Source organism: Hypanus sabinus, chromosome 4, assembly GCF_030144855.1.
Source record: "Hypanus sabinus isolate sHypSab1 chromosome 4, sHypSab1.hap1, whole genome shotgun sequence".
Classification (NCBI taxonomy): Eukaryota; Metazoa; Chordata; class Chondrichthyes; order Myliobatiformes; family Dasyatidae; genus Hypanus; species Hypanus sabinus.
In genome coordinates this window covers 44,137,960-44,164,678 of record NC_082709.1, presented here as the reverse complement: position 1 = coordinate 44,164,678, position 26,719 = coordinate 44,137,960, and the positions used below count along the sequence as shown (strand labels likewise).

At 44.6% G+C, this 26,719-nt stretch overlaps 1 protein-coding gene across 2 annotated transcripts in view; it reads left to right on the top strand.

Moving 5' to 3' along the window:
* Positions 1–26,719, top strand: part of rftn2 (raftlin family member 2) — a 70,758-nt gene that overhangs the window by 10,016 nt on the left and 34,023 nt on the right. For both annotated transcript variants that reach the window (XM_059966953.1, XM_059966954.1), the window contains exon 3: positions 19,841–20,024. In XM_059966953.1, coding sequence (XP_059822936.1) covers positions 19,841–20,024 — 184 coding nt within the window. The remainder of the gene's footprint in view (positions 1–19,840; positions 20,025–26,719) is intronic.

Below are 26,719 nucleotides of genomic sequence, written 5' to 3'. Positions count from 1 at the left end.
GCTCCGGGGGGCGCCTAATCCTCTGAGATCTCCATACCCCTTCTGCTCCACTGGGCTCCCTCGTCACCTGCGAACCCACTGTCTCGGACACCCCAGGTCTACCTGACAGACCCGCACCCCCTTCCTCACAGGGGTCCTCCCTCACCTGAGATCTCTCCGGCTCACGCTTGGGTTCCACCCTCTCTCCCCCCAATGTTGGCTGCCTCTCCATCTGTCCCTCAAGACCTTCCCTCCTCTCACCCAACTCAGTATGGGAAGGGCCAGGAGCCTCCTCTCCTGGTACTGGAGCACCAGCGAATAGGAACAGAGCCCACTCATCTGAGTCGTCCTCCTCTGAATCGGTAGCCATTCCCGGGTGAGGGACCCGTCCCCGCTCTTCAGCAGCGGGCTCTTCCCGTTCTCCGCGCCCTTGCAGAGTCCCTGTACTAGGCGTAACCTCCCACTCGGGTTCCTTATCCACCTGCACCGCTTGACCCAGTGGCAGCAGGTGATTCCTATGGAGTACCTTGATAGGCCCTTTCCCATCCTCAGGTTTCACCCAGTAAATTGGCAGGTTCGGCATCTGGCTCTCTATTACATAGGGGCTTGCCGCCCATCGATCTGCCAACTTGTGCTTACCAGGGAGTCCCAAATTCCGTAAAAGGACCTGGTCGCCCGGTAATAATTGTACAAACTTCACCTTTCGATCATACCGCATCTTATTCCTCTGATTTTGTTTGGTAGCCGCCGCCTCGGCCAACTCGTACACCCGCTGTAACTCCCTCTTCATGTCAGACACGTACTTTAGATAGGACTTCCCAGGAAATTCACCCACTCCACCTCCAAAACACATGTCAATGGGCAACCTTGCTTCCCGCCTGAACATCAGATAATAGGGTGAATACCCTGTAGCATCATTGCGAGTACAGTTGTAACAGTGAACCAATTGTCCAATATGACGACTCCACCTGCTTTTCTGCCCAATCTCCAGCGTCCCGAGCATATCCAACAGGGTCCTGTTAAATCTCTCTGGCTGAGGATCTCCCTGTGGGTGGTAAGGGGTAGTCCTGGATTTCTCAACCCCAAGCATAGTCAGTAATTCCTGGATAAGGCGGCTCTCAAAGTCCCGCCCCTGATCACTATGGATTCGCCTGGGAAGGCCGTAATGCACAAAATACTTCTCCCATAACACCTTCGCCACTGTCGTCGCCTTCTGATCCTTGGTGGGAAATGCCTGAGCATAGCGAGTGTAATGATCGGTGATGACTAAGACATTCGCGGTGTTGTTGGTGTCAGGCTCAATCGACAGGAAATCCATACATACCAGGTCCAGAGGTCCCGCACTCTGCAAGTGCGACAGTGGAGCCGCCAACGCTGGCAGGGTCTTCCTCTGGATGCAACGACCGCATCCCCTACAGTATTCTTCGACGTCCCCCCTCATCCGGGGCCAGTAGAACCGGTCTTTGAGTAATCCATATGTCTTTTCCACCCCCAAGTGTCCAGAATCATCATGTAAGGCCTGGAGTACAGCCTGGCGATACTCCTCCTGCAGGACCAGTTGCCAACAGCGGGGTTGGTCCGGAGGCGCCGTTACCCGGTACAAGATTTGTTCTTTAACTTCAACCGAGGCCACTCCTTCAACAACAGAGGCACGAATGGGTGTTTCACCTTCTCAGCCAACGCCCCATCCCCCTTCTCGACCGCTCTCCATACTGTGCCAATGCCCGGGTCATTTTGCTGAGCAGCTGCCACTTCCCCCGGACTCAGTTCCGGCAACTGTTTAGTCCCCAGTGCAGTCAGGTCACAGTAAACTAGGGGTATGGCGTTGTCAAAAACCCCCAAATGGTCCACGGCTCGTTCCAGCCTCCCTCTTCCCTCGGCCTTCACGGTGATAGCAAACTGACACATGGCCTTCACTCCAGGGGCAGGGACACTCTCCCACTCCTCGTCCCTCTCCTCCTCCCCCAGCTCCCGACGAGACAATGCATCCGCATCGACATTCTTGCTTCCGGGACGGTACCTCAGGCTGAAATCATACACCGACAAGGCCGCCAGCCACCGATGTCCTGTGGCATCCAGCTTCGCCGAAGTCAAAATATAAGTGAGAGGATTGTTATCCATTTTCACCTCAAACTTGGCTCCGTACAGGTAATCGCCCAGCTTGTCCACCACCGCCCACTTCAGCACCAGGAACTCCAACTTGTGAGTGGGATAGTTTCTCTCCGATGACGACAAGCTTCGGCTGACAAAGGCTACCGGTCTCAATGCTTTGCCATGCTCCTGGTACAGAACAGCCCCGAGACCCTCTCGTCTGGCATCCGTGTGCAGCACATATGGCTTCTGGGGATCGACAAAAGCCTACACCGGGGCCTGGGTCAGTGCCCTTTTCAAAGATCGGAACGCCTCTTCACATTGATCACCCAATCTCGAGCCAAAAGGTACCGCCGGGTTCCAGTATCCTCCAGCGTCCTGCCTCTGGTTCCCCGTCCTCTTCTTCCCCACCGGGGGATAGCCACACAACAGCTGAGTCATCGGGTGACACACTTTGGCGTATCCTTTCACAAATCGCCGGTAATACCCACAGAACCCCAAAAATGAGCGCAGAGCACCCACTTTCTGGGGTCTCGGCCAGGTGGTCACGGCCTCTATCTTGGTTGGATCAGTAGCCACTCCCTCTCGCGAAATGATATGGCCAATGTAGTTAACCGACGACTTGCAGAACTGGCATTTGCCTAGGGAAAGCTTCAACCCTTCTTCATTAAGCAGGCCCAACACCTTCAACAGCCTCTCCTCATGTTCCTCCAAAGTCGATCCAAACACTATCAAATCGTCCAGGTACACCAGCACCTCCAACAGATTCATATCCCCCACAGTTCTCTCCATGAGCCTCTGGAAGGTGGCTGGGGCTCCGGATATGCCTTGGGGCATTCATTCGAATTGAAAGAACCCCAGCGGGCAGATAAAAGCGGTCTTCTCTTTATCGGCCGCACTCATCGGGATCTGGTAATACCCACTTCTTAAGTCCAGCACACTGAACCACTTCGCACCGCTCAGGCAGGCCAGCGCATCCTCGACTCTCGGGACAGTATATTGATCAGGGACAGTTCGCCGATTCAACGTCCTGTAGTCAACACACATGCGCACTCGCCCATTCTTCTTCCGTGCCACCACTATTGGGGACGCATAAGGACTTCGAGACTCAGCTATGATTCCAGCCTCCTTCAACTTGCACAAGTGCTGTCGCACGTCCTCAACATCTGCCGGAGCCAGCCGCCGGGATCTCTCTCGGAACGGGGTGTCTTCCGTCACCCAGATGGTGTGGCGAGTGCTTTTGGCGCAGCCAACATCAAACTCGCCCCGAGAAAAAACAGCTTCCATCTTCAGCATCTTCTCCACTAGCCGGTGTTTCCACTCCGGCGACACTGGGGAATCCCCGAAGTTAAGTGCTTCAGCTGTCAGCTCCCTTCGATGCTCCGATCCCTCCCCGTTAGGGGTCCGCACTGGTGCGCTGGACATTACAGTTACCGGGAACAGATGTGCCAGCGGCATTCCCCTCTTAAAGGTGATTTCTCTTGCCGTGGTGTTCCTGACACTTATAGCTATACGCCTTGCATGTACCGCCCCTGGTCTCTGCACTTCGGGCCTCACCAGCGCCCCCGCCGGAAATCGTATCTCCCCTTCAAGATTGTCTGGGGCATCTACTAACAGGGCTTCCCCCGTCGGCACTCCTGGGAATCTGGGGGTCCCGATCACTAGGGCTACCTCCCCGGGTAGGATCACCTTGGGCCTCGCCTGCGTACACCACACCGTCCCTCGTTTACACTCCGGGTCCAGCCCTTGGGAGGCAACCCCTTCTGCAAACACTGCTCAAAACACTGGATGCACCGAGAGGGTCTCCAGAAAGTCTTCCCCCCCTTTCTCCTTACAAGCTCCCAGGAGCCAGCGCACAACTGGGGAGTTAGTCCCCACCGGGAGGGCAGCACCACCAGTTTCCACCGGGTCAGGACACACCAACACCAATGCCTCAATAGCTTCCGACACTCCCACATCGCCCTCCGAGAACTCCAATCTCACTGATAGGTACCCATCGTACAGGTAGTCACCCTCGCTCACACCCCAAATCTGCAGGGCATCAAAAGGGGTTACGGGCAAATGCTTTAGATATTGATTGTAGAAAGACCGGTACAATAAGGTCACCTGCGATCCCGTATCAAGAACGGCTTTTGCGTAAATTCCCTCTATCCGTAGACCCACACTGGCACGGGGTCCTACCAGCCCATCTGGAATAGAGGTGTGGGCACCCGATGGTCTTCCGGCTGATCTCTGGGAACGTGTTCCTCCAGAGGCTCCAGTCCGTTCCCTCACTGAGCCTCTCCTAAGTTTCCCGACACCTCTCCCTTTCTAGTCATAGTGGGGCTTGTCCTCCGCGGGACTCCTTGTCTCTCACAATCCCACCTAAAGTGTCCTTCCTCTCCACAGCTATAGCACACCCTCAGCCTTCCACAGTCCCGCCTGAAATGCCCCTCTTTCCCACAGTTAAAGCACACACTGCCTGCCGCCCCTCCTCTCCCAGGATGGCTCCTGCTCCCAATCCACTGCACTGATCGCCCCTGAGAGTAGGTACCTCCCCTGTCCCTCCCCTCCAAAGGGGGTTCCCTACTCCCCGGGGGATTGTCATTCCTCCACTCAGCCACCACTTCCTGTATCGCTGAGGATTGCTCCCGTAGGCCCGCGCCCCTTTTCCGCCCCAACGCTCTCTCTTCCTCTCGCACCTCTCTAATCAGTTGCCCAAAGGATGGAGGGGGACCTTTCCTATAAGCCTGCCGGATAGTCCACGCCACCTTGTCCTCCTCCAGAGAGCCACTGAATAGCTGACTCTTCCTCACGCTAGCCACGTCAGTCGCCTTCACTACCCCCCGGCGCCGCAGCCCCGAGAGCATCCCCTCCATCCTAAATATGTACTCGGAGAGCTTTTCCCCTCTCCATTGTTCCAGGCGTTGAAACTCTGCTAAAAGCAGCCAGGGTTCCCCTGACAACCCAAACGCTCCCTCCAAAACTTCTAGGCATTCCTCCACTGAGGCTCCAGGCTTCTCAGCTTTCAACTCCCGGACGGTTTTGGCTGCTAAACCCCTCAAACTTCCCACCAATCGCTGCCTCTTCTCCTCCTCTGAGCCTGGCCACTCCTCTGACATCAAAGACGTATGCTCGATCCAGGTCTCATAGTCCACCTCCCCGTCCGGAGTAGGCTTGGCTCCGGAGAACACCCCCAGCTTCAGCCGTGGCCTCTCGGCCACCCCCACCAGGGAATTAAGTGCGGCTGCCAGCTCCGAGGCTTCCACTCACCTGGAGAGCGGGGCTTAGTCACGACTCCCTCCTCCCACCTCCCTTTACTAGTGCCGGGCACCTCTCTGGGGTCCACCTGTAGCTCTAACTCCTCCTCCGATGTCTCCTCAGCCTCATCCTTGTAGAAGTGGAGCCCCCACGGCCCCTCCTCCCCCGGTACACTGACCATCGCCGGCAGTTCCACCGTCCTGACTTCAGCACTCGTACGAACCAACACCCAGCTAGACTCTACCTCTTTACCACACCGTCTAGCTACCAATTCAACCTGCCCAATACCCTTCACCGAACTTAAGCCCCGCACTATCGCGTCTCCCGAAACTCGAACATCCACTCCGCTCACTACGCATGCGTACTGTACTGGTACATCTTCAAACTGGCACCAACAAAAAATCTTATCTCTGTCCATCTCCACTCTGCTGCCTGCGCGACTCCACAGCCCCTGACAATCCAATCCGGGACGAGCACCCCACAAATGTAACCCTTACCCAACAGGCTGGTATATGTCTAGGGGAAACGGAGATCCAGCCACTCACCAACCCACCTCCCGTTACACGTTACACGCAGGTGCTGTGAGAATCGAGTTTTATGCCTCGCGCCCGCCAACAGTATCAAACCCACAACAAATACCGTTATGAAATACACTTTAAAGAGTTTACTAAAATTAAAAAGAGTAGTAAGCAATACAATATATATACACAAGGAAAAAAACAAAAGGCGCCAACTTATCAAAGTTCAGTCTGTTTGGTGCACTCGTTGGAGCTCAATCAACGAACCAATCGACCCATCCGGCCGTCGCACCTCGGACCACCCCGGTGGTCTTACGAGCAGTCCAGCACACGTCCACCTTCCTCGGCGTCTTCCTCGGCCTCCTCCTCCCACCAAAAACCCGCGAAAACCCCTCCCCCAAGTTCCCAGCATCACAAGACACAATAACATTCCCCATTGATTAACAAATGAATACAATTACCATATCAGCCATTCTAAAGTGAAACAACGGCGAGAGAAATACTTATCCGACAAAGAAGCATTCCTACTTGTAACAAACCAAAGAGGCCATTTTGAGTAACATACACAGGACATTGTACATGAGGAATATGGTAGTCGTAGGGGATTCCATAGTGAGGGGAACAGACAGGAGGTTCCATCAGCCTGATAGATATATCCACATGGTGTGTTGCCTCCCAGGTACCAGGGTTCAGGATGTTTCGTATCGGGATGCAGAGTATTCTGAAGGGAGAGGGTGAACAGCTAGAAGTTTTGGTACACATTGGTACCAATGACATAGGTAGAAAAAGAGAGGAGGTCCTGAAGAGAGAATTCAGTAGGAAGCTGAAAAGCAGGGCCTTCAGGGTAGTAATCTCAGGATTGTTGCCTGTGCCATGTGCTAGTGAGTGCAAGAATAGCATGATCGGGTGTATTATTGTGTGGCTGAGAGACTGGTGGACAGGGCTTCAGATTCCTGGATCATCAGGCCTTTTCTAGGGGAGCTACAACCTGTACAAAAAGGATGGGTTACACCTGAAGCCAAAAGGGTCCAATATTCTAGCAGGCAGATTTCATAGAGCTGTTAAGGAGGGTTTAATCTAATTTGGCAGGGGGATGGAAACCAGAATGATAGAGTTGAGGAAGGGGAAAACAGAAATAAATCAAAAATATAGAAATAACAGGCAGGAGATGAAGCTTAATCACAGCCAGTGGCATGAGTTACAGGGCAATAGAGCCGTGGTACAGTTAAAACAGAAAGCAACAAATAATGGACTGAAAGTGTTATATTTGAAAGCACACAGCATAAGAAATAAAATGGATTATCTTGAAATTCAGCTACAGATTGGCAAATGATGTTGTGGCCGTCTCTGAAATTTGGCTAAAGGATGGCTGCCATTGCGAGCTGAACAGCCAACCATATACGGTGTATCAGAAAGATAGGTTAGTAGGCAGAGGGGGAGGTGTGGCTCTGTGTATAAGAAATAATACTAATCATTACAAAGAGATGATATAGGATCGGAAGATGTAGAGTCTCTATGGGTTGAGTTAAGAAATGGCAAGGGTAAAAGGAACCTGATGGCAGTTATATATAGGCCCCCAAACAGTAGCCGGGATGTGGATTACAAATTTCAGCAGGAGATAGAAAAGGCATGTCAGAAAGATAATGTCATGATAATTGTTGGAAATTTTAACATGAAAGTGGATTGGGAAAAACAGGTCAGTACTGGATCTCAAGAGAAAGAATTTGTAGAAAATCTAAGGGGTGGCTTTTTAGAACAGCTTGTTGTTGAGCCCACTAGGGGATCGGCTGTGCTGGTTTGGGTGTTGTGCAATGATCCGGAGTTGATAAGGGAGCTTAAGGTTAAGGAATCCTTAGGGAACAGTGATCACAGTATGGATGAGTTCACATTGAAAATTGAGAGGGAAAAAATAAAATCCAATGTATCGGTATTTCAGTGGAATAAAGGAAATTACAATGGCATGAGAGGGGAACTGGCCAAGGCTGACTGGAAAGGGACATTTGCAGGAAGGACAGCAGAACAGTAGTGGCTGGCGTTTCTGTGGAAAATGAGGGAAGTGCAAAACAGATATATTCCAAATAAGAAGAAATTTTCAAAGGGAAGAAGGACACTACCATGGCTGATAAGTGAAGTCAGAGCCAAAGTAAAAGCAAAAGAGAGGGCATACAAGGAAGCCAGAGCTAGTGGGAAGATAAAGGATTGGGAAGCTTTTAAGAACTTGCAGAAGGAAACTAAGAAGGTCATTAGGAAGGAAAAGATGAATTATGAAAGAAAGCTGACGACTAATATCCGAGAAGATGCTAAAAGCTTTTTTAAGTATATAAAGGGTAAAAGAGAGCCGAGGGTAGGTACAGGACCAATGCAAAATGACACTGGAGATATTGTAACGAGAGATACAGAGATAGCAGAGGAATTGAATGCGTAACAAGGCTGCTTAGCAAGATAAGAGCCCGTGGAATCACAGGGAATTACTAACATGGGTGGAGCATTGGCTGATCGGCAGAAAACAGTGAGTGGGAATAAAGGGATCCTATTCTGGCTGGCTGCCATTTACCAGTGGAATTCCACAGAGGCCGGTGTTGGGACGGCTGCTTTTTACGATATATGTCAATGATTTGGACTATGGGATTAATGGATTTGTGGCTAAATTTGCCGATGATACAAAGATAGGTGGAGGAGTGGGTAATGTTGAGGAAACAGAGAGCCTGCAGAGAGACTTAGATAGTTCAGGGGAATGGGCAAAGAAGTGGCAAATGAAATGCAATGTTGTAAAATGTATGGTCATGCACTTTGGGCAGAGTATTATTTAAATGTGGAGAGAATTCAAAATGCAGAGATACAAAAGGACTTAGGAGTCCTTGTGCAAGATACCCTAAAGGTTAACCTCCAGGTGAGTCAGTTGTGAAGGAGGTGAATGTAATGTTGGCATTCATTTTTAGAGGTATGGAATATAAGAGCAGAGATGTGATGTTGAAGCTCTATAAGGCACTCGTGAGACCACACTTGGAGTATTGTGTGCAGTCTTGGGCTCCTTATTTTAGAAAGGATATACTGACATTGGAGAGTTCAGAGAAAATTCACGAGAATAATTCCAGGAATGAAAGGGTTACCCTATGAGGAACATCTGGCAGCTCTTGGGCTGTATTCCCTGGAGTTCAGGAGAATGGGGGGGGAGGATCTCATAGAAACATTCCGAATGTTAAAAGGCCTGAACAGATTAGATATGGCAAAGTTATTTCCCATGGCAAGGGAGTCTAGGACAAGAGGGAACGACTTCAGGATTGAAGGACATCCATTTAGAACTGAGATGCAGAGAAATTACTTTAGTCATAGGGTGGTAAATCTTTGGAATTTGTTGTCATGAGCGGTTGTAGAGGCCAAGCCATTGGGTGCATTTAAGGGAGAGATAGATAGGTTCTTGATTAGCCAGGGCATCAAAGGGTATGGGATGAAGGCAGGGGAGTGGAGATGACTGGAAGAATTGGATCAGCCCATGATTGAATGGTGCAGAACTCTTGATGGGCTGAATGGCCTACTTCTGCTCCTATATGTTATGGTCTTATGGTTTTGCGGATCTCAGTAAGGAATTTGATAAGACTCCCTATACAAGTCTCCTTCAGAAAGTAAGGAGGCATGGGATCCAAGGAGACCTTACTTTGTGAATCCAGAATTGGCTTGCCCACAGAAGGCAAAGGGTGGTTGTAGATGGTTCGTATTCTACATAGAGGTCAGTGACCAGTGGTGTTCCACAGGGATCTATTCTGGGACCCCTCCTCTTTGTGATTTTTATAAGTGACCTGGATGAAGAAGTAGAAGGGTGGGTTAGTAACTTGGCTGATGACACAAAGATTAGGGGTGTTGTGGATAGTCTGGAGGGTTGTCAGAGGTTACAGCGGGACTGGATGCAAAACCAGGCTGAGAAGTGGCAGATGAACTTCAACCCAGATAAGCGTGAAGTGGTTCATTTGAGTAGGTTAAATATGAAAACAGAATATAATATTCATGGTAAGATTCTTGGCAGTGTGGAAGATCAGAGAGTTCTTGGTCCCCGTGTCCATAGGATACTCAAAACTGCTGCACAGATTGACAGTGTTGTTAAGAAGGCATATGGTGTGTTGGCATTCATCAGCTGTGGGATTGAGTTCAAGGTAATGTTACGGCTATATAAGATCTTGCTCAGACCCCACTTGGAGTACTGTGTTCAGTTCTGGTCACCTCACTACAGGAAGGATGTGGATACTATTGAGGAAGAACAGAGGAGATTTACAAGGATGTTGCCTGGATTGGGGAGCATGCCTTACAAGAATAGGTTGAGTGAACTTGACCTTTTCTCTTTGAAGTACTGGAGGATGAGAGGTAACCTGATAGAGGTGTATAAGTTGATGGGAGGCATTGATCGTGTGGATAGCCAGAGGCTTTTTCCCAGGGTTGAAATGGCTAACACGAAGGGGCATGGTTTTAAGGTGCTTGGAAATAGGTACCGAGAAATGTTAGGGGTAAGTTTTTCACACAGAGAGTGGTGGGTGTGTGGGATGTACTGCGGACAGCAGTGGTGGAAGTGGATACAATAGGGTCTTTTAAGAGCCTCTTAGATTGGTACATGGAGCTTAGGAAAATAGAGGGCCATGCACTAGGGAAATTCTAGGCAGTTTCTAGAGTAGGTTACATGGTTGGCACAACATTGTGGGCTGAAGGGCCTGTAATGTGCTGTAGATTTCTATTTATCTATTTATCTATCAAGATACCTATTTTCTATCAAGAACCTATCAACCTCAACTTTATTTATACCCAATGACTTGGCCTGCACAGCCACATATAGCAATACATTCCACAGATTCACCACCCTCCAGCTAAAAAAGTTCCTCCTCATCACTGTTCTAAATGGACATCCCTCTATTCTGAGGCCATGCCCTCTGGTCCTAGACGCCCCTACTATAACAAACATCATCTCCAAATCCAATCTGTCCAGGCCTTTCAGTTTTCGACAAAGTTCAATGAGATCCCCTCATTCTTCTAAACTCATGCGAGTACAGGCCCAGCAGAATCAACACAACTGATACATTAACACTTTCATTCCTGGAATTGTTCTCATGTATTCTCTCTGGACCCTCTCCAGTGCCAGCACATCTTTTCTTAGATAAGGGGCCCAAAACTGCAGACAGGAGTCCAAGTGTGGTCTGACCAATGCGTTATAAATCCTCAGAATTTCATCCTTGCTTTTATATTCTAGTCCTCTCAAAATAAATGCTAACATTGTACTTGCCTTCCTTATATTGACTCAACCTGGAAGTTAACCTTTAGGGAATCCTACACGAGGATTCCCATGTCCTTTTGTGCACGTCTGAATTTTGAATTTTCTCCCCATTTAGAAAATAGGCTATTGTGGCGACCCACTTCCTAGCGCACACGAACCGGCTCACAAATAGCCACTGTGCTGGCACAAAGGCCAGTCCCAAAAGGGCGCCAGGTCTGCTTCACCAACAAAGGGAAAAAGCCTGCGGGGGTTTGTGAGTACGTGTCCCTTACAGCATCCGCGCCCGGGGAGGGCGGGATGAGGGAGGCTTTAAAGCAAGGCTGTGAAGTTCGAATAAAATCATCTTTAATTGCAGTTTACAGACTCTGTGTCGTTATTTTAGCGCTGTGTGTAGCACACCGCTACACTATGTCTTTATTCCTTCTACTAAAGTGCATGACCCTACATTTCCCTACACAATAGTCCATTGCATCATCCTTTGCCCGTTTTCCTATTCTGTCTCAAGTCTTTCTGCTGTCTTTCGATATTCTTTCTTAATGACCTGTCCTTTTTCTTACCTACGCTGTTGGTACCAATATGTACCACAGCTTCCGCTGTTTGCCCTCCCATTTTAGGATTCTGTGGACCTGATGCAAGACATTTCTGACCCTGCCACCTGGGAGGCAACATACCATCAGGGTTCTTTTTCATGTCCAAAGAATCTCCTGTCTGTTCCTCTAACTATAGAATCCCCTATCACTACTGCACTTCTCTTCTCTCCATTCTCTTCTGAGCCACAGAGTCAGATTCAGTGCCAGAGACCCAGTTGCTGCAGCTTCCCCCTAGTAAGTTGTCCTCCCTATAAGTATCCAAAGTGGTATATTTATTATTGAGGGGAATGGCCACAGGGATACTCTGCACTGGCTGCCTCTTCCCATTCCATCTCCTTATAGTCGCTTCTTCTCATTCTGCCAGCAAAGGTGATCAAGTTGAAGCTCCAGTTACTTAACAGTCTCTATGGAGCTGTAGCTCAATACATCTTGTGTAGATGTAGTTATCAGGGAGACTGGAGGTCTCCCAGAATTCTCACATCACACACGAAGAACATAATACTAGCCCTGAATCCATTCTCACTGCACTCGCTATGTACTAATAAACAAAGAAAGAGAAAAAATTTACTAGAAATTTTCTTAAACCTCTGCCTGTTCTTACCTATATGTATTGGATACCACAGAGATTATCTGAACACTTGAACATAATAGTGGTTGGTTTATAGAATTCATCAAGTTATGGCCCTTGTTGTTGGTTTTGTTTACTTTTGTGTAATCCCATTGATCATTTTAATGGCCATAGGGCACTCTTGCCCCAAGGCGCAATTCAATTCATTGTCCTTCTTTAGAAAGGATCATCGAGCAGATTCATAATTGTTCCTACATGTTGGGAAGAATCTAATCCTCAAAAATACAGGCTATTTGGAGATGGAGGCACAATAATTTGACTAGGATTTTTTTGATTTTCATATGGACTGCGATAAGCAGACTAACAAACTGATAAGTGATGACTTTCTAGAGCATTTTGAAAATAATTCTCTGTAACTTTATTTCATCAAACCAATTGAGGAAAGACTATATTTTATTTAGTATTGACAAAAATGACGGCTTACACTGTAGCCAAACATTGCAAGAACCTTCAGTTGATGGCATTCATAGTGCAAACTAATGTATTTCAGAATGAGAATCAGGTTTATTATCACCAGCATGTGTCATGAAACTTGTTAACAGCAGCAGTTCAGAAGTTTTTGAATGTATTTGACATACTAAATCTCTTTAAATTCCAAATGAAGCATAGTCGCTGTCTTGCCTTCTTTATAACTGCATCGATGTGTTGGGGCCAGGTTAGATCCTCAGAGATCTTGACACCCAGGAACTTGAAACTGCTCACTCTCTCCACTTCTGATCCCTCTATGAGGATCATTTTACCCTTCCTGAAGTCCACAATCAGCTCTTCCGTCTTACTGACGTTAAGTGCCAGGTTGATACTGCAACACCACTCCACTAGTTGGCATATCTCACTCCTGTATGCCCTGTCGTCACCATCTGAGATTCTACCAACAATGGGTGTACCATCAGCAAATTTATAGATGGTATTTGAGCTATGCCTAGCCACAGAGTAGAGCAGTGGGCTAAGCACACACCCTTGAGGTGCACCAGTGTTGATCATTATGGAGGAGGATATGTTATCATCATTTTGCACAGATTGTGGTCTTCCAGTTAGGAAGTCGAGGATCCAATTGCAGAGGAAGATACAGAGACCCAGGTTCTATAACTTCTCAATCAGGATTGTGGGAATGATGGTATTAAATGTTGAACTATGGTCAATGAACAGAATCCTGGCATAGGTGTTTGTGTTGTCCAGGTGGTCTAAAGCCATGTGGAGAGCCATTGAGATTGCATCTGCTGTTGACCTATTGTAGTGATAGGCAAATTGCAATGGGTCCAGGTCCTTGCTGAGGCAGGAGTTCAGTCGAGTCATGGCCAACTTCTCAAAGCATTTCATCACTGTAGATGTGAGTGCTCCCAGGCGATAGTCAATAAGGCAGCTCACATTATTCTTCTTAGGCGGGTGCTTTTTGAAGCAAGTGGGAACTTCTGCCTGTAGCAGTGAGAGGTTGAAAGTGTCCTTGAATATTCCCACCAGTTGATTGGCACAGGTTTTCAGAGCCTTACCAGGTACTCCACTGGGACCTTCCACCTTGCGAGGGTTCACTCTCTTTAAAAACAGCCTTCTATTTGAAGAAGGGGAACACATTGACGTATATTCTAAATTTAGAAAAGTCTGGCTTCATGTGATGAGATGAGACTGTTGTCAGTGTCTAGACAAATTCAGTAATAGAAAAAGTGACAGTAGATCAGCAGGAGATTAAAAAAACAATTTAATCTGATTTAGAACCAGTTTATATCCCGAAGGCGAAAGAGCTCTACCTGCCATAAAATAAAAATAGATTTTAAAAAAATGATACATTGAAATAAAAGTACAGAAGAAGAATATATGGTGATGATTTTGGGAAAATTACACAGAACAGCAATACAGATTGTAAGAGATGCCAACCTCACAGTTCTGCAACAGCACTGCCACTGCTGTCTCACAACTCCAGGGACCCAGATTCAACTCTGGTAAGCATTGTTTCTGTGTGGAGGTTCAACATTCTTCTTATGACTTACTGGTTTCCCTGCAGGTGCTCTGATCACTACCTACCTATCAAAGGTATTGGTAATTTTAATTTATCCCTAATGAAGGTAAGGTAAATATTCAGGGGCAGGGTTGATGGACATACAAGAGAGGATAGGTTAAAGAGAAATAAGTGGGTAAATGGAAGTGTTGGGGATTGTTTTTGTGCAGCCTACACAACCCAATGGGCTGAATGGACTCCTTTTGTACTTTATTAAGTAAGATAATAAAATAATCTTGGAAATAAACTGGCAAAAGATAACAAAATTAACTCAAATAACTTTTTCAATTAACAGCAAGTTGGATATGAGGGTGGCATGATAGCATAGTGGTTAGCATAATGGTTTACAGTACCAGCGGCCCAAGATCAATTTTCACCGCTGTCTGTAAGGAGTTTGTATGTTCTCCTCATGACTGTGTGTACATTTAAGGTGAAAGTTGATCATTTCCTGATTAGTCGGGGCACCAAAGGATATGGTGAGAAGGTTGAGTGGAATCCGGGATCAGCCATGATGCAATGGTGAAGCAGACTGGATGGACTAAATGTGCATAATTCTGCCCCAACATCTTATGGTCTTATGAACAATTTGAACCTTTTAAAACTTGATGTTATTGAAATTACAACTGAAAATAAAACAAAATGAGGGAGAATCATATTTTGCCTTGGTATTTACATTGTGTGAAAAGGGCAGCATTCCAGGTATCCCAAGGAATCAAATAATGAACCAGCAAAAGAGGCTCATCAAAATTAATGAAATGAATGTTATAGTAATAAACTAAATAATGTATTTAAAGGGATCTTCTCTCGGAATGATGATTAAAGGAAATTGGTGAAGATATTGTAGGACCCTTTACTGTAATCTTTCAAAGTTATCTCTGTTTCTTTAATTTCCATAATGGTGCATGCTACTATTTCAGAAAATTGAGAAAGAAATTAAGGGAATCCTTTTATCTGTTGTAGAAAAATTGTAATTAAGAATAAAAACTCTAAATTGCTTGAAAATATTAAACTAATCAATAAGGACCAGGCCTAAAAACCTGATTATAATTTTTGAAGAAGTGAATATACCTTGATGTTATTTATTATTTACAAATGTACTTTAGGAGCACTCATAAGAACCAGCAATGAAGATCATAAAAGTAAAAGCAATTAATTATAAAAGCACGTAAGCGATTCCCGGACAGAGTAGGAAGACAAATTCGAAATGTGGAGTGGATTCTTAACAATCCAAATTTACTGATGGCACAAAGATTAATAGCATTGTAGCTAATCGCTCAAAGGCAAATAAAGTACAAAGGGATATTAGTAAACAAGTGATCCCTAGCAAAACTACAAAAAATTGATTTCATTGTAAGTAAATGTGAGGCCATACACTTTCGATCAAAACTGATAAAACAGAGTGCATTCTAAATACTGAATGCTGAAAACACTGGAAGTTTGGAGTAATTTACCAATTCACTTGGGTAAATCATTAAAATGTCATGGACTGTTTCAGAGATAACCAGAAAGCCTAGTAAGATCATGCTCCTCATACCTAGTGAACTAGAGAACAAAGAATCAGACATCAAGCTTGCAAGGCACATGTGAATGCATAGCCTTGATGTTCTATGACAGTAAATTATGATAACATACGGAACTACGGAGTGTTTCTCATTAGCAAATTTACATAAGAAGACTTTTTAAAAAATTAGATGCAGTTTCAGGTACTACCTCATTTAGATGGTAATTTTGGTGTCTACATAGTGGAGCTTGATGCAACAACTATCAAACACATTCTGTTAATAAATAACTGGAAAGCTTCTATCTCACTGTTATCAGATTCTTGGACCAACCTCATTGTATGATAAGATGGACCCTTGACTTCACAGTCTACCTTGTTACGATCTTGCACTTTATCGTTTACCTGCACTGCACTTTTAAAATTTATTCTGCACTCTGTTAATGGTTTTTGTTATTCTAGCTCAATGCACGGTGTAAGGATTTTATTTGTATGAACAGTTTGCAAGACAAGCTTTTCACTGTCTCTTGTGCACGTGGTAATAATAAACCAATACCAATAGCAATGTTAATACTAGAATATCACTTACTGCATACAAAAGATTTCACTGAAATAATAATGCAGAAACTGATTTCATGGTATTTGCTCTCACAGAATCAAGAGAATACCCCTACCACCAAAAAATAGCTTTGATTTCTTTTTTCTTCTATCTCTCACCTTTCTCAAATGTAAATTACTTATGTGAAGTAAATAGTTGCTCTGTTTTAGTTAACAATCAGAGAAGATGCTTTTGAGCCATATATATATTGTTAATCAGCCATACTAAAGACTAGTATGTCCAGTGATATAATGCTCCTCAAAGCATGCAAGGAATTTATTAAGTGTAATATACTTGGTGGTTAGTCCTCAAGCAAATCAATCTGCAGGATTTGAATTGTGGGAAACACAAGCTGCTACAGCTCCAGCCAGGAGTGCCAAAAGGTACCATACTTTGCAACAGCTAGTTTCGTTGTGCCTTTGAAGTTCAGCCTAGTGACTGTGAGAGAGGATAGTAGATGACTGAAGGGAAATAATTATGAAGATTGAAGAGCGACAGGGTTAGAGAAAATCAAGAGAGCAGAGAATCAGAGTAGATAGAGGAAAATATCGGAGTGCTTGTGAGGAGAGGATGCCAGGATTGCTGGGAGACTGACATTAGAGGGGAAGATTCTGCTATTTACACACTTAGTAGGTATTCAGCTGAGAGGAAAAATACAACGTTGAGGTTTTGCCTGTGGATTACAGCTTGCTGTAAGTGTTTTCAAAAATAGCAAAGCAAATCGGAAGAGGTGTTGTTCATCCAGCCCCTTGAGTTTAATCCACCTCTCAGTGAGACTATGACTGATTCAACTCTGTTGTCCACTCAACTTTCTTGCTTGAATCCATAACTCCTGTCTCCCCATAGACTGAGAAACTACCTAACCCCTGTTTTCAACATTATGTGAACTGCACGTACAGTAAAATCATGTCTAAATCCTGGAATTCTATCATTGGCCAAGAAGTTTAATTGTGTTTATCAGCTGGCTGTGTTAAAAATTCTATTATATGTTAAATCAAACTAGTTCAGAGCTAAAATTGAATTTCTAGTACATAGCCACCAAAGAATCAAAGGTGGAAAAAAAGGTGGAAAACAAACCATTGTTCTTCACAATGATGTATCACTAAAATAGTGTTGTTTCAATCAGTTGTGATCTGTTTGCCAGAGTTTGTCTTCTCTAATCTACTCTGGTTTCCTTCACCTTAAGAAATCCATTTTTGGGGAAATACAATAAATAGTACAGTTTTAAACATTATACAGAAACAAAGAGAACAAGGGGTTTGCATACATAAATTGTTGGGAGTCAGAAGCCATCAAACCTATCTAGTATCTAATCTTATCAAACAAAGCCAGGAAGTTGTACTAGACATAAAACATTCTTTCAGCCCCAGGTGGAGTGATATTCATGCTTTTGAGCTATTGCAGAAGAGATTTACTTGAATGACACCTTGAACAAGGGCCTTCAGTTACTTGGAAAGACTGCAATTATTCACCTTTATTTGAAAGGAATACAAGAGACTTAGAAAGATGTTCAAAGTAATTGACAGACCAAAAAAGGGGAATTTGTTTCCACTGGCAGTAGGGTTGGACTAAAGAGAAATAATTTTTCAAAATACAAACACAGAATAATGGTTTGAATTCCCTCCATTATCTATGTGATCCTGCAATTCTATATTGTTGATGATAATATTGTTAATGATATTGTTGGAGTTTCTTTCATATAAGAATGCAAAAAAAAACACCAGACTACCTAAGATTAACTGGAAACCATAAAATGTGTTGCTGAGAGTTACACATTATCACTTTACAGCAGATCCTTTCAATAGGTTGAAATACTGATGTGTGTTTTATTAATATTCTAAAAACCGTAGGAAGTACCCTTCCCTTAATTAACTAAAATTATTAATTGAAGCAGTTTTTTCTGTGGAAAACAAATTCAGTCCATTTTATTTTCATTTACTGTTCCCTTAATATTTATCAACTAATTATATTAGAAGTCTAATACAACACATAATTAGCTCTTAGTAATGAATTCAGAGTGAATACCTAATGGTACTGAAATAATTAAAGCAGACTTTTCTTAAGAAATTCCCAATAAAATCTATTTGTTTAGCTCCTGCATTCAGAGATTTTTTGTTGCCCGCTAGTCCTGGGAGCTTCTGTGTATGGGATTTAGTTTTATTTTCTATCTGCCCTGTTAGTACAGCCTGGAGTCTCTATAACTTTCTTGCTTTGCAAATTTGCTGATTTTCTTTTCTGGGAAAGTTTTATGATCTTAACTTATAATGCATCTTGATAGTCACAGCAGTAGCACATCAGCACCTATTCCTGATTTTGTAACTGAATGCCTAAGTTAAAGAGCTACACAACAGAAACAGCAATAATAATCATAGGGTTAGGATAGTTTTTTAAATTGTCACTATGTTTGCTCTGAAGTTTTTGAAAAGAAGTATCAAGCCACAGATAATTAACAGCCTTTCAAATTGCTAATATATTTTCAACCATAATTTGACAAAGATTAACTCTTTGTTTAAATTTTATCTACAGGGACAAAGTTCTGTTGGATTTTTGAGGGATCTACACACGTGCACACACATATGCAAATAGTAGATTTTCAACAGTGACATTCTGTAAAAACTCTGAAACATTAAGTGAAAGTTCCTGGAAATTCATTCTTTATGAGTAATTGCACAATCAAAATACATTCCATTGAAGCCACCACAGACATCCATTTTTGGACTCTTCGCCTCTGCCCCCTTTCTATGCCATTTAAACTTAATTTAATTCTACTTTTATCCACCTATGCTGAAAAGGCAGAAATGTTAACTTTGTTTCTCTCTCCAAAGAATGCAGCCGAACTAAAGATTGTTGAGGCCTGTAGATTATTTCCTCATAAGAAGATATTTGATATAGTTTGAAACTCTGATGTGTGTTTTGTTAATATTCAAAATACCTTTAAAAATTACCCTGCTTAGATAATGTATTATAATTGAAGCAGTTCTCTCTGTGGGAAAAAAAATCACAGAGAAAGAAGAAAAATCCCTGTCAGCTGGCATAATGATCCAAGCATGTTATAATGTTTGCTAGGTGGTATAATGGACAACCTACTTACATATCCTCATCTGTTCAACTAGGATGTCCATCAATGAATCACTAAACTAGATGCTCTTAAGTGCTAAATAACTAAGACATTTTAGAGAAGGTATCAAGTCCTGACAGTATCCATGGCTTAATATCACAACATGAAAACACTTGAATATTGCATTCAACAATATATAAAATTTTTCTTGATTTTATTGCGGTGGTTTATATTCAATGTGATCCATTACAATGACTTTGTATTTACTTAATGTTACAATTTGAGGGGATGCTTCTACAATTTGCAATTTTAAAATCTTTATATTTCATATTTTAGTAATTAGGGCATCTTTAACGAGAGCTCTGTTTATTTTGTCTTTTATTCATACCATAATAGGTTCATCAAATCCAGATGTTATCCGGATCTCCTCTCTCTTGGATCTTAATTCTAAGCTGGAAGGATACTATAGGAAGGGATATGTTGTTGCCACCGTCCACCCTACAATTGTTTCTGTGGGACGAAGGAAACGTTCTCCACTAAGTTACATCTATAGAGTTATATTAGCTAAAATAAAATCAGGGTAAGTTAGATAAATGGACTTTTTTATATTTAAACATCAGTTCAGGAATTCAAAAGTTCTCATTCAAAAAGATCAATGAATTAAGTTGATGTTTGGAATTCTAATGTGACAATTCAAAGTTCATATATGTCACCATATACAATCCTGAAATTCATTTTCTTACGGACAATCTCAAATCCATAACAGAATAATAATCATGATAGAATCAATGAAAATCTGCACCACTGGGCAAATTGCCTTTGAATGTGATAATAATTATCATTTATTTGAAGCTGTTTGCATTTCAATTCAACCAAAGATCAACCCAAAATCTAAAGAAATGATGGAGCACACCTAAGCAGATGAGAGACCTACTCCTGCTCCTAATTTGTATGTTTGGTTCTTAGTTTTATTGTTGCAATTAGAGCAACAGGTCCACAGCAGATGTCCTTTCATTGGCTCTTCACTCAACCCTGGAACATCAAGACAGCAAAGGTACAAGTATCAGGATGCTCTTTATCAACTACTGCTGCTCTTTATCAGCATTCAGCATTCAATTCATCCACTCAAACCTAACCAATACGCTCCAAGACCTTGGCTCCAGTACCTCATTGTGCAATTAGATCCTGGACTTCCTCATTTGCAGACACCAGTCAGTTTGAATTGGCAACAACATCTCCTCCATAATCTCCATCGGCACAGGTGCACCACAAGGCTGTGTGCTTGGCTCCCTGCTCTACTTGCTTTACTTTTATGACTGTGTGGCTAAGCGCAACTCCAACACCATATTGAAGTTTGCTGACGACACCACTGTTACAGGTCGAATCAAAGGTAGTGACAAATTAGCATATTGGAGAGATTAAAAATCTGGCTGAGTGATGCCATAACAACAAACTCATAATGTCAGCAAGACCAAGGAGATGATTATTGACTTCAGGAGAGGGAAACCAGAGGTCCAGGAGCCAGTCCTCATCAGAAGCTCAGAGGTGGAAAGGGTTAGCAACTTGAAAATCCTCAGTGTTATCATTTCAGGGGGTCTGTCCTGGGCCCAATACATGAGTGCAATTGCAGCAGCACCTTTACTTCCTTGTAAGTTTGTGGAGGTTCGGTGTGACATCTGAAACTTTGATGGGTTTCTGTGGATGTGTGGTGCGAGAGTATATTAACTGGCTGCTTCAGTCTGATAAGGGGGCAATGATAGCCTTGAACAGAAAAATCCTGCGAAAAGTGGTGTATGTAGCCTCTCCATTTTGGGTAAAGCCCTCTAACCCTAGAGCACGTCTAAATGAAACACTGTTGAAGGAATGCGGTATCCATCCTCAGGGATCCCACAACACCTAGGCCATGCTCTCTTCTCTCTGCTGCCATCAAGAAGAAGGTATAGGAATCTCAGCACTCACAACACCAGGTTCAGTAAAAGTTACTCCCCCTCAACCAACAGGTTATTGAATCAAAGTGGATAACCACTCTAATTCACTTACCCTATCACAGAAATGTTTCCACAACCAATAGACTCAATTTCAAAGACCTGTCATCTCATGTTCTTGATATTTTGCTTATTTATTTATTATTATTATTTCTTCTTTTTCTATTTGCACAGTTTGGTGTCTTCTGTATGCTAGTGAATGTGTTACGACACGCATCCAACTGCACCAGCTTCTGGTGTTTAAATGCTGTAAACCTCCAGAGTATGGATAGCTGGCAAGGCTCGTTTAAAGATTCAGGAGTGTCCCATGTTTTGGCTGGCAAGAATTGAGTATTTAAAGAGCACCTGAACTGAGGTTTGGTGCTCAGTCGTAAGCCCTGTCAGTGATTTTGCCTAGCGTTTGTTTTGTGCTTAGTTCTCGATCCTGTTTGATAGTGTATCTGAATCCTTGCTTTGGATAATCCAGTATTTGGGTCCAAGTCATCCTCATTAAGGACTCTCATCACAGTACAACTGGGCCAACATGGACCCAGTGGGGTATCAGAGCCTTTTGTCAGCTGTGGTCAACCATAGGGAACAAATTTCAAGACAAAGCCTAGAGATACACGACCTCCAGGTCGCCGTGCGCCAACTATTGCAGGAAGGAAGCCAAAGTGGCTTGGGTGAGGCTGTCGGTCACTCTGCAGAGCCTATCCTTCTTCCAACCCAGGAGAGATTCAATGGTGACCCAGGTTCTTGCTGCAGCTTCCTCATCCTTTGCTCATTAGTGTTTGAACTCCAGCCACCTTGGTTCCCTTCAGACTGCAGAAAGATGGCCTCATTGTCCCTCTTCTGATTGGAAGAGTCCTGGCCTGGGTCACTGCACATTCGGAATGCAGGTCTGTGATTTGCTTGGATTCAGAAGGAATTCGTAGCCACCATCAGGAAGGTGCTTCATCACCTCGTTAGAGCCAGCCAATCCTTGGACCGCCTGATGAAGATTTGACAGGGCAGACGGTCAGCAGTTGACTATGTGATTGAATTTCAGACCTTGGCCCACGAGAGTGGCTGAAACAGGGAGGCCTTGGCAACTCTATACCACTGTGGACTATATCTCCATGGAGATGAACTGAAGGATGCCCTCGCCTTGTGAGAACCAGCCAAAGACTTAGAGGTTCTATATGACCAACCCATTCACATTGTTAATTGTCTGGCAGGACATAAGTGGGACAATATCAAGAGGTCAAGGAGGGCTGGCCCAAGCCCAGCCTCAATTTATCATAATTCCATCTCTTAATCTCAGACCATGACCTTCCTATCTTCTGCTCAGAATCCTGTGAAGCCCATGTAAGTTGGCTGCATAATAATCTCTACTGATGAGAGGTTCAGGCTTAGGAATTAAGGTTGCTGCCATTACAGTGGGCTGAATGTCCAAAACCACAGCTGTCAGGAGAACTGTTCAGACCATCCTGTGTTGGGAGGACTGTACCAGTAACAGTCACTACCTCCAACCTCAAAGATTCTGGTGCCACAGTGAGGGTGGAGATCTCCTGGGGTACGAACCATCAAGAGGTAAATGCTTTTTTGGACTCTGGAGCAGAGAGAAATTTTCTGGCCTTGGGGAATGCCTGTTGGTTTAGAACACCACTGCAAGAGCTGAGCAGCCCTTTGCCCTCAACTGTCTCAGATGGCTGTCCACTTCATTCCTGGTAGATCCGACAGCAGACATTGGTCTAACAGATGAGGATAGAGGATCATATGGAGGACATTAGTTTCTATCTCCTTGAGTCTCCTCACATACACTTGATCCTCGGACACCCTTTGCTGTCCCAGCATAACTCTTCTGTGAACTGGTAGAAAGGGAGGATCATTGAATGGTCCAGTCGCTGCAAGAGGGTATGTTTTCGGCTTAGTGTTCGGACTCCCAGACTCTCCTGAGATGAGCAGGTGATGAGGGACAGCCTTCTGTTCAGGGTAACCTGGAGCCTTCAGGAATACCCAGTCCTACCTTCAAGGGAAGACAAACCAGCTGCAGCCAATAGGCCTATGCAAGTCCCAACCCTGTTTAGTCAGGGGTGTGCAGGAACTAAGTCTCTAGTCCAAGAGCAAAGCAAGGAAGTGCCCAGACAGTATAGAACTCTAGCACCAGTTGCAGGTCCTGTCTAAGGGGAAGGCTCCAAAATGGAGATCCTTGGAGCCTAGTCACAGGAGCACAGGGATCATTTGTCGTACCTGGCTGCCAATGTCTGAGGAGATGGAGAAAGATTGGATTGTGATTTGGCCTCTGTTTTTAGTAAAGACTTCTGTAGGCCTATGAAGGAGACTCTGGAGTCCGCCAAATTACCCCTGCTACCTACAAAGTCTCAGGAGTCGTTCTTGGAGAAAGGTTTGGAGGTAATTGCAGCCCCCAAGCTGTAGAAATCCCTTCCATCTACAAGGATTTGGAAGAGGTCTTCAGTAAAAGAAAGGTTTCAGCTGTTCCACCGGACGGACCCTACGACTGTGCTAGGAATCTTCTCCTTTGTGCTTGTCCTCCGCGGTGTCAATTATATGTGCTTCCAGACCCAGAGAGAGGCACTGTGGAGGAGTATATAAAGGAGGCTCTTGCCTTGGGATTCATTTAGCCCTTCACCTCTCTAGTTGGTGCTGACCTCTTCTTCATACAGAAGAAGGATGGGAGCCTGGGGCTGTGCATTGATTATAGAAAACTGAATCACATAATAGTCAAGAATCGTTACCCTCTTCCACTCCTGAACACTGCCTCTGAGATTCTCCAAGGGGGAGGGGTCTGAACTGCACCCATGTGGGTTCTTTTCCAAGTGGCTATCTCTGGCAGAGGTGATTTATGACACTGAGAATCGGGAGCTTCTTGCGGTTAAGTTAACTTTGGAGAAACAGCATAATTGATTAGAGGAGACCAAGAACCCTTTTATCATCTGGACAAACTATAAGAACCTGGCTTATATTCAGGAGGCCAAGAGGCTGAATTCCAGGCAGACCAGGTGGTCTTTGTTCTTTAACTCCTTTAATTTCATCCTGACCTATCAAACAGAGTCAAAGAACCAGAAGTCAGATGCCTTGTCCAGACAGATTGACAAACCAAAATAAGAAGAGTTGCCTACCAGCATTTGTCCCAAGCCAAGATGGGATTGACTCTTGTTTGCAGGGCCCAAGCTGAAAGGGAGCAGTCCTTTGTTGGGCCCAAGTTCTGTCCAGTCCAAGGTACTCCAATGGGGACATTCATTGAGAATGACTGCTCACCCAGGGATTGCCAGGGCCCTTGCGTTTATCAAGGAGAGATATTGGACACCTGGAATGATGAAGGAAGTTTGGCAATACATGCAGGCATGCAAGGTGTGCACCTGCAACAAGGAGCCACGTATGCGGCCCGAAGGGCTTCTCCACACCCTACCTGTTCTGGACAGAACTCAGGCTCACATCTCCATGGGCTGTCACAGACCCTCTTCCTTCCAAGATGAAGACCATTATCATGGTAGTTGTTGATTGCTTTACAAAGGCCTGCAAATTTATCTCTTTGGACAGACTGCCATGTGTGGCAAAAATGGCTGAAATTGTCCTGCACTAGTCTTCAGGATCTATGGTTTTCTGGTGGACGTTGTATTGGATTGCAGTCCACGATTCACATCACGTTTCTGGAAGACGTTTTGCATACTGCTTGGGTCAACAGTGACACACAAAATGCTGGTGGAACACAGCAGGCCAGGCAGCATCTATAGGGAGAAGCACTGTTGGTGTTTCAGGCCGAGACCCTTCATCAGGTCTTGGCCCAAAATGTTGACAATGCTTCTCCTTATAGATGCCGCCTGGCCTGCTGTGTTCCACCAGCATTTTGTGTGCGCTGTTTGAATTTCCAGCATCTGCGGATTTCCTCGTGATGGGCAAACAGTGAGTCTTTCCTCTGGGTTTCACCCGCAGCCAGACAGAGTGGCTGAACCAGGATATGGAACATACCTAACATGCCTGGCCTCTGAAAGACTGGACGAGTGGAGCAACCATTTGATGTGGGCAGAGGTTGCCCACAACACTTTATGGCATTCGGCACACAGGATGTCCCCTTTCAAATCCCAATTTGGGCATTCTTCACCACTCTTCCCTGAGCAGGAGGCCAAGGTTGGGATTCCTGTAGCTAAAGATCTCGTCCAATGCTGCAAGGAGAGATGGACTAGGGAAAGGAAAATTTTGTAGTTTCTACCCAAAAGGTTGAAATAAAGGCTAACTGCGATAGAAGACAGGAACCTGTTTTGCAGCGTAAGCAACAGGTCTGGCTGTCAACTCAGTATTTGCCTCTCCAAGTGGAGTCCAGGAAATTGGCGCCCAAGTTCATTGGACCCTTTAAGATTCTCAATGAAGTAAACCTGGTGACCTACACTTTGCAGCTCCCCAAGACCCTCAAGATCAATCCTACTTTCCACACTTCTAGTATAAAACCTGTAAACATCAACCCTTTGGTACCACCACCATGCAGGTTTGTAGATGGGGAACAAGTCTTCACTGTGAGAAGAATTTTGAATTCACAAATTGTTCAGGGTGTTCGGCAGTTCCTTGTGGACGGCAAAAGATTCAAACGTGAGGAACTGTGCTGGGTTCCTGAAAGGGACATCTTGGATCAGGCTCTCATCCATGACTACAATCATCATCTCTCCGAGCAGCCAGGCTGTTAGGAGTTGGCCATAGAGGGGTCCTATTAGGACCCGCAGCCAACCGCACTAGCTTCCAGGTTAATGCTTTGATTCTCCAGAGTATAGATAACAAGCATGACCCATTAAGGATTCAGAACCATCCTACTGGCAGTCATGTTTTGGCACCAAGAATTGAGTATTTAAAGAGCACCTGAACTGAGGATTGATGCTCAATTGTAAACCTTACTAGTGATATTGTCTAGCGTTTGTTTTGTGCTCAATTCTCGATCCAGTTTGATATCATGTCTTGATCCTTACTTCAGGTACTCCGGCATTTGGGTCCAAGCCATCCTTATCAAGGATTCTCATCACAGAATGCCCTAATTGGGTGGTCTTTCATTGGTTCTGTTATGGTTATTATTTTATAGATTTATTGAGTATGCCCACAAGAAAATGAATCTCAGGGTTGTATATGGTGTCATATATTTACTCTGATAATAAATTTACTTTGAACTTTGCCCTGCCCTTAATTTCCACTTCATATTTTAATAGTTAGGATAAACATTGCAACGTGTCAGTTTACATTTGGTGACATCTGCTAAACTAAAGAAATACTAAACACGAGGAAATTATGGATAGAAATACTACTTTGATGTTTAGCTACTTCAGGA